Here is a 20,663-nt window from a genome sequence, read left to right on the forward strand (position 1 = left end):
ATAAATGTACATATCGTTATGTTAAATGTTTAACAAGAAAGGTGTATAAATGTACATATCTTTATATTAAATGTTTAACAAGAAAGATGGATAAATGTACATATCTTTATATTAAACGTTTAACAAGAAAGGTGGATAAATGTACATATCGTTATATTAAATGTTTAACAAGAAAGGTGGATAAATGTACATATCTTTATATTAAATGTTTAACAAGAAAGGTGGATAAACGTACATATCTTTATATTAAATGTTTAACAAGAAAGGTGGATAAATGTAGATATCTTTATATTAAATGTTTAACAAGATAGGTGGATAAACGTACATATCTTTATATTAATCTGTTCTCATTTATTTTTAAGTAATTCCCTCTCAAAGTTTCCGTCAAAAACTCATCTCAGAAATGTTAGAAACTCAAATATTTCCCACAGTCTTATCGGTTTCTTTAAATACTTTTATTCTGTATAGTAAGTTATTTGTGCTTTTTGTAATTTTGAGACTGGAAACGGTCTCACTTTAGAACTGCGTATAAAATAATCATTACATGTTTTTTTTAGCTTGTGGGTTTTTGACATTGAACACTAAACAAGTGCCATGCAATTTGAAAAGAAATCATCTTCAAAAGTTAAATGCCTTGTTTTATATTTCAAAACACGTGTTGTAACGCTTTCAGTGATTTATGGTGGCTTATTTTACTGCTGAAAATGTTTGTTCTATCCCCACCTCAATTTTTTTGGTTTCATGTCATTCAAGTTTGCTATTCATTCAACTGATAGCAAATGAAAGAAAATAAATCGGATGTCTTAGTTTTTCTGGTTCGTCTTTTTAAAACCCATAAAATATTCAGTTTCTAAGATATGTAATGTTTTTTTACATACCGTTAAGCCAATATTTTAGCAAGCGTGACTTCTGATATATTAGCAAAAGGCTTGTCGGCTCCCCAACATTCCACGTGTTTACTCATTTTAGAAGAAGTTCGACATCTAGTGGAGGAATCTGACTTTTTTGTCGCTCCTTTATTTTCGGTCATGCCTTCCTGTAAAACAGAAAACACTGAAAAGAGTACAACTAAATAATAGAAATTATATACAATAAATTACATAAAACCTAACATTTCAAAACAGAAACAAAAAATTGGAAAGAATAGTTTGTAACAAGTTTGGAGAAACACCTTACAAAAGAAACATGTGCATTTTTAATTTTTTGATTGACGTTAAGGAGCGTCTATGAAAATTATTAACATTATATTCTTAAATATGTAACATAGTTTAAGTTTTGTTTCTGTTTTTATTTTTATTTTAATGACAAATATTCGCAGTAAATAAAGTCAGTTTAGTCTTAACAGTGAATGCGATTGTGAACGACTCCTGGTGGGGATTATATGCTTCATGAACAAAACAGATCAAAAGAAACACCATTACCTTAGGAGGAATTATAAGGAATGTTTCCACTTGGTGATTAAGACGAAACTGATCGTGAAGAAGTCCCTGGCGTGGCTCAACCTCGAACCTGTTGTCCAGTTGCTGCAGCGTTGCCATGGTAATATGCACTCGACTGGATATTTGTATACATGTGAACAGGTTGGGATATAAAGACAAGATATATAGCAAATTTTAACATCATAAAAGGTTTAAGTTCTCGATTTAAATGTGTTAATATGTTCTTAACACACTGGCATTTTCAACATTTTCCGGCATATCATCTCAGGACAATCAGACAGCAACATGGTTTAACACTCTCATGCAATATTATGTTTTACACATTGCTTCTCTGAGTTGTTTGGTTTTTAGTCGCAACCACAGTGTTCAGAAAATTCCAAGCATTCCTCTTAGAATCTAATGTTGAAAGAAACACGCACTGTCACCGCCCAGCACGAAAGAACCGTAGCATGTGTTAATAACATTTCAAAGATTGTGAAACGACGCGAAAGTTAACGTTACGTTCCGATAGCCCCCGTATCTATCGTTTTATTAAACAAGCCTAACGAAGACTAGAATTTCCAATTGTGTATAAGAACACTGAGATCAAAAACAGAGGTTTGGTTTGTTTTGAATTTCGCGCAAAGCTACTCGAGGACTATCTGCACTCGCCGTTTCTGATTTAGCAGTGTATGAATAGAAGGAAGACAGCTATTCGTCATCACCCACCGCCCACTCGTGAGCTACTCTTTTTACCAACGAATAGTGGGATTGATCGTAACATTATAACGCCCCCACGGCTGAAAGGGCGAGCATGTTTGGTGCGACGCGAACCCACGACCTTTAGTTTACGAGTCAAGTACCTTAACCACCTGGCCATGCCGGGACTAAAACAGAGACAAACCACATTGAAAAAAAACGAACGAAAAATCTATCTCTTCGATAGGTTCAATTGTCTTCCATAGGGGAAAAGTAAAGTGTTATACAAAGAAGATGAAACGAGAAATTATGCTATTTAACACTCAGTGGAATTACTTACTTGAATTTTATCCAATATTACATTACTATTACTCTCTCAAACGACACTGTTAACTTTATATGAAGTATATATTGTTAAAAACATTTTCATTGTTTTGTACTGTTATTAAAGCTATCAACATGAAAGACTTTTTTATGCACCCGTTTGTTAAGCAACTATATAGGGCTCAGTTATGGTTAAGCCTACTTTTGAACAACTTAACAACTGGAAAGGCAGACAACCAGTAGTAAGAGCTACATCAAGGGCTTTGTCCGCCTCCGAACCGAAATAAGAAAATGATTGTTACTTTTATAACACAACCACGGCTGAAAATGCGGATAGTCTTCAGCGGCATCGCATACTTTAGACCTTGGGCTACGCACCCCAGCACGTTAACCACTAGACTTTCTACGATCAGTGATCATTTATAGAGTAAGCTCTAGGTAATACCGTATAAAATTAAGTCCAAAGTTGTTAATATGCTTGTTTGGTAACTTTGGCACAACTACACAAGAGGCCACCTGCGTTCTATCCACTAGAGGGAATCGAACCCCCGATCTTAGCGTTGTAACTCTATAAAACTATTGCTGATCAACCGAGAGACTTATTGAAATGGACTCTCAAACATATGACAGCACTTACTATTTTTAACGTTCAGGAGAGCATTTAGCTGTGCAAAGTTTATAAATTATCTTGAGTAAAGGTATCGTGGGGTAAGCTTAATAATTATTTGTATAAATAGATAGAAAAGTTATTTCATTTTAGATTAAAGTAATACAATACACTTTCAAAAAGTGATTTTCAATTATTTTAATTACAGGTATAGAAATTATTTTCTTAGCAAAAGTGTTACACGAACAAAATTAGATCGTATGAAAAATTTCGTTTGTACGAGATTTCTTTTATCAGCAAATACTAAATAACTGTATACGTAGCCCTAAAAATAACAACATTAACGAATGTTAATGATCATTTTGATCAAGCATGCTTTCAGTGTTTTATGAAACGAATCTGCTAAGCCTCACCAAGACTGATAGGTGTTTCTGGACTACGAATAGTCCTTAAGACATACAAAGTATCACAAGTGTTGTTAATCTAACGGAATTGTTCAACGTACTATGACGTTTAGTGTCCCCCATCTGGAAGAAGATAAAGTAAACCTCGAGTTTGGATACTATATAACAAAGTTTGAGATTAATGAAAGATGTCACAAGATCGATTCTTGATTATTACCCTAAAAGAAACACGTATCTCTTTTGTCACAATGACGGTAGCTGATGTTTTTTGTTTGTTTATTTGTTTGTTATATATATCTCTGGAACACACAACATTTATTGAAGACAAGACGGCAGACTATACTACAGTAATAAAATACAGAGCAGTTTAACGATACCTGAAAATAACAACACCAACCGGTGAATTTCCCTTTTTTATCAAAACGTGTAATTTTAGTGAAGAAAAAACTGTAAATTACGTTAAGTCTTAATCTATTATGTGATTCGCTAAGCCTTCACCAGTGGACTACTTTTACCAACGTCACGGCTCATCAGTCCTCATTACAACAGAAAATAAAATAGATGCATTAGGCTTCATATCATATTGAAATGTAAATAATTTGTGGGCTTTGATGTATATCCATTTGTTTACTACTAACAACCTAAAAAACATTAAGTGATTGAGTAACGTGTAGTTATATCTTGGACAAAGGAATACATTGTAAATTCACAAGCGCCAATTACTCAGCACTATAAATGTATTTCATGTACGTAACATTATATGTTTCAACAGAACATTTATTTGTGTTTATCAGATGTGATACACCGTCACAATTAATTATTTATTTTCATTCAACGAATATAGTAACTTATTTGTACATTTTTAATTTCTTTGCTCAAAGGCGTAGTAATTTCATGTAATTAGTTGTATCACTACGCAACGTACACAACATGTGGTACGTAGTCACAAACAAATGTACTCTGTAAATAGACTTAACCGTTGTAGCATTATGCGTGGTACCGACAGAGTAACTACAGTAATGTTTATATAAACAGGTTCACGTGTCCTTGGAACAGTACCTGTACAGACAGAGTAACTACAGTAATGTTTATATAAACAGGTTCACGTGTCCTTGGAACAGTACCTGTACAGACAGAGTAACTACAGTAATGTTTATATAAACAGGTTCACGTGTCCTTGGAACAGTACCTGTACAGACAGAGTAACTACAGTAATGTTTATATAAACAAGTTCAGGTGTCCTTGGAACAGTACCGGGATACAGATGGAGTAACTGAGGTAATGCTTGTATAAACAGAATCACGTATTCTTGTTACAGGGACACCGTTTCCCATGGAACTGACCTGCTCATGAAAACACCCGATAAAGAAAAACAACACTACATTACCGTTTTGATATTCGTGTAACTGTCTGTCTAGATCGCAAGGGCTTATGCAAAACCAAGAGACAGAATATTATTGGAGATAAAAGAAGTAGGTTAATGCCGTCATAAAATGTACCTTCTGGCCACAAGGAATCCATATGGACAAATAACGTGGAGAATAAGAGCTCCTGGCGGACAAAAGTGCCTTCACGACGCAATAAAATTGAATTTATGTTTCGTAGACGGCAGAGGTGAGACTGAAAGTCCGAGGTGCAGGGAAGAGCTAGTTATTGCTGTCTTTCATTCCGAAATACTCAGTTTGTTTGCTTATTTGAAATTTCCTTACCGAACGACACAAGAGCTTATACACTAGAGGGAAGGTAGAGCTAGTCAAAAGCATCTTGCGCCAACTCTTTAGCTACTCTTGTCTGACTGCATTAGTAGAACTTGTTACTTATATAACACACCCATCCTCCCAAAAATCGAGCTTGTTCTTGCTTTATTCAGTAATGGGACGCGAACCATAAACCGTTGGATTCACAGTGGCAAAGTGATGTGTAGCTTTGTGCTTAACTTGTATTGTTCAAAATAACTTGATCTCCCGTCACAAACAAACATATTTTACTTTCTAATTTTGTAACCGTTTTGATATAGTTACGTTTTACAGGTCATCACATCTTGTATGGGTACTATATATTCGTAATTTGTATCTATTGGCGACTGTCTTAATTTGGAACTAGTGACTGAAAGAAGACAACCAGTTATTATCACCTTTATGGTAATGGACTGACCTGTTACTCTTAAGCCGTACTGAGAGCTTAAAGTGTAGGTGGATATTATATGCAATAGTATGGATTCGAACTCGATTCGCCATCTCTGAAATCTAGAACACTACGATATGTCCAATCAGACCCCACCATCTTCCTTTTAGGGGAAAGAGCTGTTTCCAAACTCACATTTGCTTAATAAATTACGAAGGATAATAGCAAGGTTATTCTAGAGGGAATTGTGGATTAGAAGTCAAGCATTTTCTGTATAGAAAGGCAAACTCTTTACTATAGTTATAGCTTATGATCATGTAGGGCATGAAAAACAAGTTAATTTGCTGTACGGCAAATCCGACGGTTTGTAGCTCGCGTTCCGCACTTTATGATCGGGGGTACGTTATAAGAGTGATGGTCGAATCCCATTACTGGAGAAGAGCAGTCCAAAAATTAACTTTGGATAGCTAGTGCAGACCGCCTTTCGCGAACATCCCGAACATAAGGAGACGTTACATTTGTGGTTCGTCAAATACAAAAGCAATAATAACACTGAATTTTCAAATGATATCAGCGAATCTTACCACAGTTTTGACACACACACACACATAAATTACTTTGAAAGTTTCAAAATTTTTGTTTCTACGTGAAGACTATTTATTTTATTATAGAAAACGCTTTACTCGACTTAGTTGCTCGAAACGCTATTTTTAATTAATTATCTAAGTTCCCACGGGTGGCTTCCTCAAAGGACGATCTATAATTAAATAAATTGATTAATTAATGAAACGTTTCAAAAAGCTCGGGGTCTCTTGAATAACTAATTAAGGATATTTGAAACATTTATCTCTGTCAATTGAGTAGATTTCCAAGCTCGGTTGGCGAGTTAGATATGCAGATTTTATTGTCAATGACACACTACGGGTGAACATGGACTTTGGGAAAGTTTCGATAAGTTGGTACACATAAAACAAATTGTCCATGAATCACGTTTAATACAGTTTCGATTCGGCCAATTAAACAAGTATCTCTGTCCGCTCGTGTAAGCTACGAAATAATATATTGTCAATTAGTAAGTTTATCTCATTAAGTTCATTGTTATAATAAAAAGTATATTAATAACATCCGGGTTCCTGTGCATTAAACTGTTTTTAAAGCTAATTTTCTTTTGAGGCATATTTGAATAAACATTTTGAAAGAGCTTTGACGTATGTAAATAAAATGCACACAATTAGAACGCGCCTGGGGTAAGTTAACTAACTGAAAATATTCACGTGCAAGTTAAATAACGAGTTGTTTTCTCATGCAAACGCATATGTGTGTTTATTTGTTGGATTTTACGCAAACTTACACGAGGGTTAATTGAGCTAACTATCTCTAATTCAGAAGTGACAGACTATAGGGAATACTGCTAGTCAACCCAAACTAACACCAATTCTTAAGTTATTCTTTCCAAACCGAACAACAGGATTTGACTGTTATTCTTGTAATGCACACACGTCTCTAAAGTACAGAGATTAAACCACTATGACGGTTGCTAGATACTAGACCACGCCCAGCCCTTATGTAAAGGAGAAGAGAGAAGATATTATTATTAATCACATGTTTGTAGTTGTAAAAGAAATTTTAAAGCTATAAATAGAAGTTTTTTATTTTTACTTCACGTTAAAACTCAGTGAACACTAAATAATGTAAATATACAAGAAATCTGCTGTGTCCCTATATATTTAGAAAAAAGTCACTGTCTCCCTATAAGTGTAGAAGAAAGCTACTGTGTTCCAACAAGTGTATCAGAAAACCACTGTCTCCCTATAAGTGTAGAAGAAAGCTACTGTGTTCCAACAAGTGTATCAGAAAACCACTGTCTCCCTATAAGTGTAGAAGAAAGCTACTGTGTTCCAACAAGTGTATCAGAAAACCACTGTCTCCCTATAAGTGTAGAAGAAAGCTACTGTGTTCCAACAAGTGTATCAGAAACCACTGTCTCCCTATAAGTGTAGAAGAAAGCTACTGTGTTCCAACAAGTGTATCAGAAAACCACTGTCTCCCTATAAGTGTAGAAGAAAGCTACTGTGTTCCAACAAGTGTATCAGAAAACCATTGTCTCCCTATAAGTGTAGAAGAAAGCTACTGTGTTCCAACAAGTGTATCAGAAAACCACTGTCTCCCTATAAGTGTAGAAGAAAGCTACTGTGTTCCAACAAGTGTGTCAAAAAACCACTGTCTCCCTATAAGTGAAGAAGAAAGCTACTGTGTTCCAACAAGTGTATCAGAAAACCACTGTCTCCCTATAAGTGTAGAAGAAAGATACTGTGTCCCAACAAGTGTATCAGAAAACCACTGTCTCCCTATAAGTGTAGAAGAAAGATACTGTGTCCCAACAAGTGTATCAGAAAACCACTGTCTCCATATAAATGCAGAAAAAAAAAGCCCCTGTGTCCCTGAAGGCATACCAGGAAGCCACTGTGTCCCTAAAGGCATACGAGGAAGCCACTGTGTCCCTAATAGTATACGATGAAGCCATTGTGTCCCTAAAGGTATACGAGGAAGCCACTATGATCCTAAAGGTATACGAGGAAGCCACTGTGATCCTAAAGGTATACGAGGAAGCCACTGTGATCCTAAAGGTATGTGAGGAAGCCACTGTGATCCTAAAGGTATGCGAGGAAGCCACTATGACCCTAAAGGTATACGAGGAAGCCACTGTGATCCTAAAGGTATGCAAGGAAGCCACTGTGATTCTAAAGGTATGCGAGGAAGCCACTGTGATCCTAAAGGTATACAAGGAAGCCATTGTGATCCTACAACTGTGCAGGAAAACTAACGTGTCGTTTTTGTTAGCAATTTTCTAAACAAATCGACTTTAGAAATCTATTGTCAAGATAACAAATTTATTTAGTAGTGAGGCCAGCCTAGATCAGCCCTAAGAAACTGGTTTGGTTAGTTCTTCACCGATAAGCGAGATTGTAGGTAGGATCAGGTTAAGTTATCCCTAGAAGGATAAGTTGTAGATAGGGTGAAATTAGGTTATCACTAGAAGAATGTGTTGTAGGTAAGAGGTGAGGTAAGGTTGTCGCTGAGAGGATAGGTTGTAGTTAGATGTCAGGTCAGGTTGTCACTAGGAGGGTGTTTTGCTCACTAAGTGGAAAACTTGGAAAAAATGTTTTATTTGTTGAAGCATTTATTAATAAAACACATACTTTGTTCACAACATTTATTAATAAAACACATACTTTGTTCACAACGTTTATTAATAAAACATACTTTGTTCACAACATTTATTAATAAAACATACTTTGTTCACAACATGTTTCCTTACGAAAGCCCCAATAAATTCGTGATGACGAGACGCCCACTTGAAGTAAACATGTATCTTAGGATGGCTTTACTTCAGTTTGACCTGAAGATGACCTAAAAAGGTCGAACGGTTGTTCTCCTCTTTATTTTGGTGAAAGTGTTAATACCTATACAAGCAGTCCTGAGAAACAATGTCTCAATAAAGTTTGTTTGGGATAGGGGGGTAACGAAAACAAAATACGTAACTAGAAAGTTTTAAACTTTATAGCCATCAATTAAATGGTTTCTTACCCTGGAACTCCTGAAGATTCCATGTGATTGGCTAGTGTGACATCATCGGACCATACGTCATATTGCCATTTACGCAGGCCCAGTACACCACACAAAACGTTACCAGTATGAATTCCAATACGCATGTCGACGTTTACTTCTGTTGCCTCACGTACAACTCTGTAAAAATTAATTTCAGTATTCTCCAAACCACACCAGGTGTGAACCTCTCGTTAAGAGGTAATTTTGATTCGCACGCTATGGGATTTTTTTTGCTTGCATGATCAATAATTTATTAGGCCTAGAAGCATTTAGACTTCAAAGTAGGTTAACGTCAACTTGATTTGTAGTGACCACAACAGAAACTAGGCTAAAGTCTGTTTAATTTGTATCGACCACAACACAAACTAGGCAAAATTCTGTTTAATTTGTATTGACCACAACACAAACTAAACTAAAGTCTGTTTATTTGTATTGACCACAACACAAACTAGGCTAAAGTCTGTTTAATTTGTAGTGACCACAACACAAACTAGGCTAAAGTCTGTTTAATTTCTAGTGACCACAACACAAACTAGGCTAAAGTCTGTTTAATTTGTATCGACCACAACACAAACTAGGCTAAAGTCTGTTCAATTTGTATTGACCACAACACAAACTAGGCAAAATTCTGTTTAATTTGTATTGACCACAACACAAACTAGGCTAAAGTCTGTTTAATTTGTAGTGACCACAACACAAACTAGGCTAAAGTCTGTTTAATTTGTATCGACCACAACACAAACTAGGCTAAAGTCTGTTCAATTTGTATTGACCACAACACAAACTAGGAAAAAGTCTGTTTAATTTGTATTGACCACAACACAAACTAGGCTAAAGTCTGTTTAATTTGTAGTGACCACAACACAAACTAGGCTAAAGTCTGTTTAATTTGTAGTGACCACAACACAAACTAGGCAAAATTCTGTTTAATTTGTAGTGACCACAACACAAACTAGGCAAAATTCTGTTTAATTTGTATTGACCACAACACAAACTAGGCTGAAGTCTGTTTATTTGTATTGACCACAACACAAACTAGGCTAAAATCTGTTTAATTTGTAGTGACCACAACACAAACTAGGCTAAAGTCTGTTTAATTTGTAGTGACCACAACACAAACTAGGCTAAAGTCTGTTTAATTTGTATCGACCACAACACAAACTAGGCTAAAGTCTGTTCAATTTGTAGTGACCACAACACAAACTAGGCTAAAGTCTGTTTAATTTGTATCGACCACAATACAAACTAGGCTAAAGTCTGTTCAATTTGTATTGACCACAACACAAACTAAACTAAAGTCTGTTTATTTGTATTGACCACAACACAAACTAGGCTAAAGTCTGTTTAATTTCTAGTGACCACAACATAAACTAGGCTAAAGTCTGTTTAATTTGTAGTGAACACAACACAAACTAGGCTAAAGTCTGTTTAATTTGTATCGACCACAACACAAACTAGGCTAAAGTCTGTTCAATTTGTATTGACCACAACACAAACTAGGCAAAATTCTGTTTAATTTGTATTGACCACAACACAAACTAGGCTAAAGTCTGTTTAATTTGTAGTGACCACAACACAAACTAGGCTAAAGTCTTTTTAATTTGTATCGACCACAACACAAACTAGGCTAAAGTCTGTTCAATTTGTATTGACCACAATACAAACTAGGAAAAAGTCTGCTTAATTTGCATTGACCACAACACAAACTAGGCTAAAGTCTGTTTAATTTGTAGTGAACACAACACAAACTAGGCTAAAGTCTGTTTAATTTGTTGTGACCACAACACAAACTAGGCTAAAGTCTGTTTAATTTGTATTGACCACAACACAAACTAGGCTAAAGTCTGTTTAATTTGTAGTGACCACAACACAAACTAGGCTAAAGTCTGTTTAATTTGTAGTGACCACAACACAAACTAGGCTAAAGTCTGTTTAATTTGTATCGACCACAACATAAACTAGGCAAAATTCTGTTTAATTTGTATCGACCACAACACAAACTAGGCTAAAGTCTGTTTATTTGTATTGACCACAACACAAACTAGGTTAAAGTCTGTTTAATTTGTAGTGACCACAAAACAAACTAGGCTAAAGTCTGTTTAATTTGTAGTGACCACAACACAAACTAGGCTAAAGTCTGTTTAATTTGTATCGACCACAACACAAACTAGGCTAAAGTCTGTTTAATTTGTATCGACCACAACACAAACTAGGCAAAATTCTGTTTAATTTGTATTGACCACAACACAAACTAGGCTAAAGTCTGTTTAATTTGTAGTGACCACAACACAAACTAGGCTAAAGTCTGTTTAATTTGTATCGACCACAACACAAACTAGGCTAAAGTCTGTTTAATTTGTAGTGACCACAACACAAACTAGGCTAAAGTCTGTTTAATTTGTATTGACCACAACACAAACTAGGCTAAAGTCTGTTTAATTTGTAGTGAACACAACACAAACTAGGCTAAAGTCTGTTTAATTTGTAGTGACCACAACACAAACTAGGCAAAATTCTGTTTAACTTGTATTGACCACAACACAAACTAGGCTAAAGTCTGTTTAATTTGTAGTGACCACAACACAAACTAGGCTAAAGTCTGTTTAATTTGTATCGACCACAACACAAACTAGGCAAAATTCTGTTTAATTTGTATCAACCACAACACAAACTAGGCTAAAGTCTGTTCAATTTGTATTGACCACAACACAAACTAGGCAAAATTCTGTTTAATTTGTATTGACCACAACACAAACTAGGCTAAAGTCTGTTTAATTTGTAGTGACCACAAAACAAACTAGGCTAAAGTCTGTTTAATTTGTAGTGACCACAACACAAACTAGGCTAAAGTCTGTTTAATTTGTATCGACCACAACACAAACTAGGCTAAAGTCTGTTTAATTTGTATCGACCACAACACAAACTAGGCAAAATTCTGTTTAATTTGTATTGACCACAACACAAACTAGGCTAAAGTCTGTTTAATTTGTAGTGACCACAACACAAACTAGGCTAAAGTCTGTTTAATTTGTATCGACCACAACACAAACTAGGCTAAAGTCTGTTCAATTTGTATTGACCACAACACAAACTAAACTAAAGTCTGTTTATTTGTATTGACCACAACACAAACTAGGCTAAAGTCTGTTCAATTTGTAGTGACCACAACACAAACTAGGAAAAAGTCTGTTTAATTTGTATTGACCACAACACAAACTAGGCTAAAGTCTGTTTAATTTGTAGTGAACACAACACAAACTAGGCTAAAGTCTGTTTAATTTGTAGTGACCACAACACAAACTAGGCAAAATTCTGTTTAACTTGTATTGACCACAACACAAACTAGGCTAAAGTCTGTTTAATTTGTAGTGACCACAACACAAACTAGGCTAAAGTCTGTTTAATTTGTATCGACCACAACACAAACTAGGCAAAATTCTGTTTAATTTGTATCGACCACAACACAAACTAGGCTAAAGTCTGTTCAATTTGTATTGACCACAACACAAACTAGGCAAAATTCTGTTTAATTTGTATTGACCACAACACAAACTAGGCTAAAGTCTGTTTAATTTGTAGTGACCACAAAACAAACTAGGCTAAAGTCTGTTTAATTTGTAGTGACCACAACACAAACTAGGCTAAAGTCTGTTTAATTTGTATCGACCACAACACAAACTAGGCTAAAGTCTGTTTAATTTGTATCGACCACAACACAAACTAGGCAAAATTCTGTTTAATTTGTATTGACCACAATACAAACTAGGCTAAAGTCTGTTTAATTTGTAGTGACCACAACACAAACTAGGCAAAATTCTGTTTAATTTGTATTGACCACAACACAAACTAGGCTAAAGTCTGTTTAATTTGTAGTGACCACAACACAAACTAGGCTAAAGTCTGTTTAATTTGTATCGACCACAACACAAACTAGGCTAAAGTCTGTTCAATTTGTATTGACCACAATACAAACTAGGAAAAAGTCTGCTTAATTTGCATTGACCACAACACAAACTAGGCTAAAGTCTGTTTAATTTGTAGTGAACACAACACAAACTAGGCTAAAGTCTGTTTAATTTGTTGTGACCACAACACAAACTAGGCTAAAGTCTGTTTAATTTGTATTGACCACAACACAAACTAGGCTAAAGTCTGTTTAATTTGTAGTGACCACAACACAAACTAGGCTAAAGTCTGTTTAATTTGTAGTGACCACAACACAAACTAGGCTAAAGTCTGTTTAATTTGTATCGACCACAACATAAACTAGGCAAAATTCTGTTTAATTTGTATCGACCACAACACAAACTAGGCTAAAGTCTGTTTATTTGTATTGACCACAACACAAACTAGGCTAAAGTCTGTTTAATTTGTAGTGACCACAAAACAAACTAGGCTAAAGTCTGTTTAATTTGTAGTGACCACAACACAAACTAGGCTAAAGTCTGTTTAATTTGTATCGACCACAACACAAACTAGGCTAAAGTCTGTTTAATTTGTATCGACCACAACACAAACTAGGCAAAATTCTGTTTAATTTGTATTGACCACAACACAAACTAGGCTAAAGTCTGTTTAATTTGTAGTGACCACAACACAAACTAGGCTAAAGTCTGTTTAATTTGTATCGACCACAACACAAACTAGGCTAAAGTCTGTTCAATTTGTATTGACCACAACACAAACTAAACTAAAGTCTGTTTATTTGTATTGACCACAACACAAACTAGGCTAAAGTCTGTTCAATTTGTAGTGACCACAACACAAACTAGGAAAAAGTCTGTTTAATTTGTATTGACCACAACACAAACTAGGCTAAAGTCTGTTTAATTTGTAGTGAACACAACACAAACTAGGCTAAAGTCTGTTTAATTTGTAGTGACCACAACACAAACTAGGCAAAATTCTGTTTAACTTGTATTGACCACAACACAAACTAGGCTAAAGTCTGTTTAATTTGTAGTGACCACAACACAAACTAGGCTAAAGTCTGTTTAATTTGTATCGACCACAACACAAACTAGGCAAAATTCTGTTTAATTTGTATCGACCACAACACAAACTAGGCTAAAGTCTGTTCAATTTGTATTGACCACAACACAAACTAGGCAAAATTCTGTTTAATTTGTATTGACCACAACACAAACTAGGCTAAAGTCTGTTTAATTTGTAGTGACCACAACACAAACTAGGCTAAAGTCTGTTTAATTTGTATCGACCACAACACAAACTAGGCTAAAGTCTGTTCAATTTGTATTGACCACAACACAAACTAGGAAAAAGTCTGTTTAATTTGTATTGACCACAACACAAACTAGGCTAAAGTCTGTTTAATTTGTAGTGACCACAACACAAACTAGGCTAAAGTCTGTTCAATTTGTAGTGACCACAACACAAACTAGGCTAAAGTCTGTTTAATTTGTAGTGACCACAACACAAACTAGGCTAAAGTCTGTTTAATTTACATTGACCACAACACAAACTAGGCTAAAGTCTGTTTATTTGTAGTGACAACAACACAAACTAGGCTAAAGTCTGTTTATTTGTAGTGACAACAACACAAACTAGGCTAAAGTCTGTTTAATTTGTAGTGACCACAACACAAACTAGGCTAAAGTCTGTTTAATTTGTAGTGTCCACAACACAAACTAGACTAAAGTCTGTTTAATTTGTAGTGACCACAACACAAACTAGGCTAAAGTCTGTTTAATTTGTATCGACCACAACACAAACTAGGCAAAATTCTGTTTAATTTGTATCGACCACAACACAAACTAGGCTAAAGTCTGTTCAATTTGTAGTGACCACAACACAAACTAGGCTAAAGTCTGTTTAATTTGTATTGACCACAACACAAAGTAGGCTAACGTCTGTTTCATTTGTATCGACCACAACACAAACTAGGCTAAAGTCTGTTTAATTTGTATTGACCATAACACAAACGAGGCAAAATTTTGTTTAATTTGTATTGACCACAACACAAACTAGGCTAAAGTCTGTTTAATTTGTATTGACCACACCACAACACAAACTAGGCTAAAGTCTGTTTATTTGTAATGACCACAACACAAATTTTGTTAAAGTTTGTTTAATGTTAACATAAACTACATTAAAGTTTGTTTGATTTTCTCGATATCACAATATAAACAGGACTAAAGTTAACTTGATTTGTTCTAACGACAAACAGTAAAGCTATTATCATACAGTGTTCTATATTATGTACTTAGATTATGACACAATGGTTCTTACACGGTGTCAGTAAAGATATAGTTTTAACATGAAACTCTGCTGTCATTTCCGTTATTACTACTTTACTTTCTAGTGGTTAGTACGAATGATTCCACTACATCTAATTACTACCTTCAGTATTCTTAATTTATAATGATTAATGTCAGATTTAACATAAAATAATTTTATTTCCTTTGAATATTACCTGATAGCCTCTATCATCTGAAGACCCATTCGCACACAGTTGTAAGCATGGTTAGGCCTAGAAACTGGTAATCCCGATACGCAATAGTAACAATCTCCAAGAATTTTGATTCTCATGCATTGGTTTTCCTGAAACAGAAATCTGTTATAATTAAAAACATTATATAACATAAATCTAACTGTTACACTTAAAAATGTGCTATACCATTAGTCTGTTATCATTAAAAATATTATAAAATATATATCTGTTATCTTTAAACATATTTTGTAACACAAGTCTGTTATCATTAAAATGTTATATAAATCAAACTGTTACCATTAAAATATTGTATAATATATTTCTAATTGTTATCATTAAATATATTTTGTAACACAAGTCGGTTATCATTAAAAATATTCTATAACACAAGTCTGTCATAATTAAAAATATTCTATAACACAAGTTTGTTACCATTAAGATATTATATAACATAAATCTAGCTGTTATCATTAAAAATAGTCTGTAACATTAGTCTGTTATCATTAAAATATATAAATCTAACTGTTATCATTAAAATATATAAATCTAACTGTTAACATTAAAATATTATGTAAAATCTAACTGTTATCATTAAATATTATATAAATCTAACTGTCATCATTAAATATTATATAAATCTAACTGTTATCATTAAATATTATATAAATCTAACTTTTATCATTAAAGTATTATATAATATATATCTAATTGTAATCATTAAAAATATTCTGCAACACTAGTCTGCTATCATTAAAATATTATATAATATAAATCTATCTGTTTTCATTAAATATATTCTATAACACAAGTCTGTTATCACTAAAATATTATATAACACAAGTCTGTTACCATTAAAATATTAAATAATATAAATCTAACTGTTATCACTAAAATATTCTATAACACTAGTCTGTTATCATTAAAATATTATATAAATCTAACTGTTATCAATAAAAATATTCTGTAACACAAGGCTGCTATCATTAAAAATATTTTGTAACAGAAGTCACAAGTAAAAATATTATATAATATTAATTTCACTGTTGTCGTGTAACAAATATTTTGTGACACAGGTCTGTTATCAGTAGAAATATTATATAGTATAAATATAACTGTTGCCATTAAAATATTCTATAACACAAGTATGTTATCATTAAAATATTATATAATATAAATCTAACTGTTATCACTAAAATATTCTATAACACTAGTCTGTTATCATTAAAATATTATATAAATCTAACTGTTACCATTAAAATATTATATAATCTAACTGTTAACATTAAAATATTATATAAAATCTAACTGTTATAATTAAAATATTATATAAATCTAACTGTTATCATTAAAATATATAAATCTAACTGTTATCACTAAAATATTCTATAACACTAGTCTGTTATCATTAAAATATTATATAAATCTAACTGTTATCATTAAAAATATTCTGTAACACAAGGCTGCTATCATTAAAGTATTCTATAACAAAAGTCTGTTATAATTAAGAATATTATGTAACACAAGTTTGCTATCATTAAAATATTTTGTAACAGAAGTCACAAGTAAAAATATTATATAATATTAATTTTACTGTTGTCGTGTAACAAATATTTTGTGACACAGGTCTGTTATCAGTAGAAATATTATATAGTATAAATCTAACTGTTATCATTAAAATATTCTATAACACAAGTATGTTATCATTAAAATATTATATAATATAAATCTGTCATAATTAAAAATATTCTATAACATTAGTCTGTTATCATTAAAATTTTATATAAATCTAACTGTTATCATTAAAGATATTCCATAACATCAGTCTCTTATCATTAAAATATTATATAATATATATCTAATTGTTATCATTAAAAATACTGTATAACATTAGTCTGTTAACATTAAGATATTATATAATATAAATCTAACTGTTATAATTAAACATATTCTGTAACACAAGTGTGCTATCATTAAAATATAGTATGATGTATATCTGTTATTAAAAATATTACACAACACTAGTCTGCTATCATTAACAATATTCTATAACACAAGTCTGCTATCATGAAAAATATAATATAACACAAGTCTCTTATCATTAAAATATTCTATATCAAAAGTCTGTTATCATTAAAATATTCTATATCACAAGTCTGTTATCACTAAAATATTATATAACACAAGTCTGTTACCATTAAAATATTATATAATATAAATCTAACTGTAATCATTAAACATATTCTGTAACACAAGTGTGCTATTATTAAAAATATTTTCTAACATAAATCTGCCATCATTAAAATATTATATAATCTAACTGTCATCATTAAAATATTATATAAAATCTAACTCTTATCATTAAAATATTATATAAATCTATCTGTTCTCATTAAAAATATTCTATAACACAAGTCTGTTATCATTAAAATATTTTGTAACACAGCTCTGGTATCATTAAAATTATTCAATAACACAAGTCTGTTATAATTAAGAATATTCTATAACACAAGTTTGTTATCATTAAGATACTATATAATATAAATCTAACTGTTATCATTAAAAATATTCTATAACATTAGTCTGTTATCATTAAAATATATAAATATAACTGTTATCGTTAAAATATTATATAATATATATCTAATTGTAATCATTAAAAATATTCTACAACACTAGTCTGCTATCATTAAAATATTATATAATATAAATATAATTGTTATCATTAAAGATATTCTATAAAACCAGTCTGTTATCACTAAAATATTATATAACACAAGTCTGTTACCATTAAAAAAATTTTGTATCACAGCTCTATTATCATTAAAAATATTCTATAGCACAAGTGTGTTATCATTAAAAATATTATATAACACAAGTTTGCTATCATTAAAATATTTTGTAAAAGAAGTCACAAGTAAAAATAGTATATAATATTAATTTTACTGTTATCGTGTAACAAATATTTTGTGACACAGGTCTGTTATCAGTAGAAATATTATATAGTATAAATCTAACTGTTTCCATTAAAATATTCTATAACACAAGTATGTTATCATTAAAATATTATATAATATAAATCTGTCATAATTAAAAATATTCTATAACATTACTCTGTTATCATTAAAATCTTATAAAAATCTAACTGTTATCATTAAAATATTATATAATACATATCTAATTGTTATTCTTAAAATATTTTGTAACACAAGTCTGTTATCATTAAAAATATTCTAAAACACTAGAGTGCTATCATTAAAAATATTGTATAACACAAGTCACAAGTAAAAATATTATATAATATTAATTTTACTTTTGTCGTTGAACAAATATTTTGTGATACAGGTCGGTTACCAGTAGCAATATTATATAATATAAAACTAACTGTTACACTTAAAAATGTGCTATACCATTAGTCTGTTATCATTAAAAATATTATAAAATATATATCTGTTATCTTTAAACATATTTTGTAACACAAGTCTGTAATCATTAAAATGTTATATAAATCAAACTGTTACCATTAAAATATTGTATAATATATATCTAATTATTATCATTAAATATATTTTGTAACACAAGTCGGTTATCATTAAAAATATTCTATAACACAAGGCTGCTATCAATAAAAATATAATATAACACAGCTCTGTTATCATTAAAAATATTCTATAACACAAGTCTGTCATAATTAAAAATATTCTATAACACAAGTTTGTTACCATTAAGATATTATATAACATAAATCTAACTGTTATCATTAAAAATATTCTATAACACAAGTTTGTTACCACTAAGATATTATATAACATAAATCTGTTATCATTAAAAATAGTCTGTAACATTAGTCTGTTATCATTAAAATATATAAATCTAACTGTTATCATTAAAATATATAAATCTAACTGTTAACATTAAATATTATATAAATCTAACTTTTATCATTAAAGTATTATATAATATATATCTAATTGTAATCATTAAAATATTCTACAACACTAGTCTGCTATCATTAAAATATTATATAATATAAATCTAACTGTTTTCATTAAATATATTCTATAACACAAGTCTGTTATCACTAAAATATTATATAACACAAGTCTGTTACCATTAAAATATAATATAATATAAATCTAACTGTTATCACTAAAATATTCTATAACACTAGTCTGTTATCATTAAAATATTATATAAATCTAACTGTTACCATTAAAATATTATATAATCTAACTGTTAACATTAAAATATTATATAAAATCTAACTGTTATCATTAAAATATTATATAAATCTAACTGTTATCATTAAAATATATAAATCTAACTGTTATCATTAAATATTATATAAATCTAACTTTTATCATTAAAGTATTATATAATATAATCTAATTGTAATCATTAAAAATATTCTGCAACACTAGTCTGCTGTCATTAGAATATTATATAATATAAATCTATCTGTTTTCATTAAATATATTCTATAACACAAGTCTGTTATGACTAAAATATTATATAACACAAGTCTGTTACCATTAAAATATTAAATAATATAAATCTAACTGTTATCACTAAAATATTCTATAACACTAGTCTGTTATCATTAAAATATTATATAAATCTAACTGTTATCATTAAAAATATTCTGTAACACAAGGCTGCTATTATTAAAATATTCTATAACAAAAGTCTGTTATAATTAAGAATATTCTATAACACAAGTTTGTTACCATTAAGATATTATATAATATAAATCTAACTGTTATTATTAAAAATATACTGGAACACAAGTCTGTCACAATTAAAAAAATTTTGTACCACAGCTCTGTTACCATTAAAAATATTCTATAACACAAGTGTGTTATAATTAAAAATATTATGTAACACAAGTTTGCTATCATTAAAATATTTTGTAACAGAAGTCACAAGTAAAAATATTATATAATATTAATTTTACTGTTGTCGTGTAACAAATATTTTGTGACACAGGTCTGTTATCAGTAGAAATATTATATAGTATAAATCTAACTGTT

General features: G+C 31.2%; 1 protein-coding gene across 1 annotated transcript in view; it reads right to left on the reverse strand.

Annotated features, from left to right (window-relative positions):
• Positions 1-880: 880 nt before the first annotated feature.
• Positions 881-20,663, reverse strand: part of LOC143236323 (adenylate cyclase type 7-like) — a 51,358-nt gene continuing 31,575 nt past the window's right edge. The window contains exons 2-5 of the mRNA XM_076474600.1: positions 15,619-15,759; positions 9,165-9,323; positions 1,422-1,554; positions 881-1,036 (exon numbers count right to left, since the gene is read on the reverse strand). Coding sequence (XP_076330715.1) covers positions 881-1,036; positions 1,422-1,554; positions 9,165-9,323; positions 15,619-15,759 — 589 coding nt within the window. The remainder of the gene's footprint in view (positions 1,037-1,421; positions 1,555-9,164; positions 9,324-15,618; positions 15,760-20,663) is intronic.

This window comes from Tachypleus tridentatus, chromosome 13, assembly GCF_004210375.1.
Source record: "Tachypleus tridentatus isolate NWPU-2018 chromosome 13, ASM421037v1, whole genome shotgun sequence".
In the NCBI taxonomy this organism is placed as follows: Eukaryota; Metazoa; Arthropoda; class Merostomata; order Xiphosura; family Limulidae; genus Tachypleus; species Tachypleus tridentatus.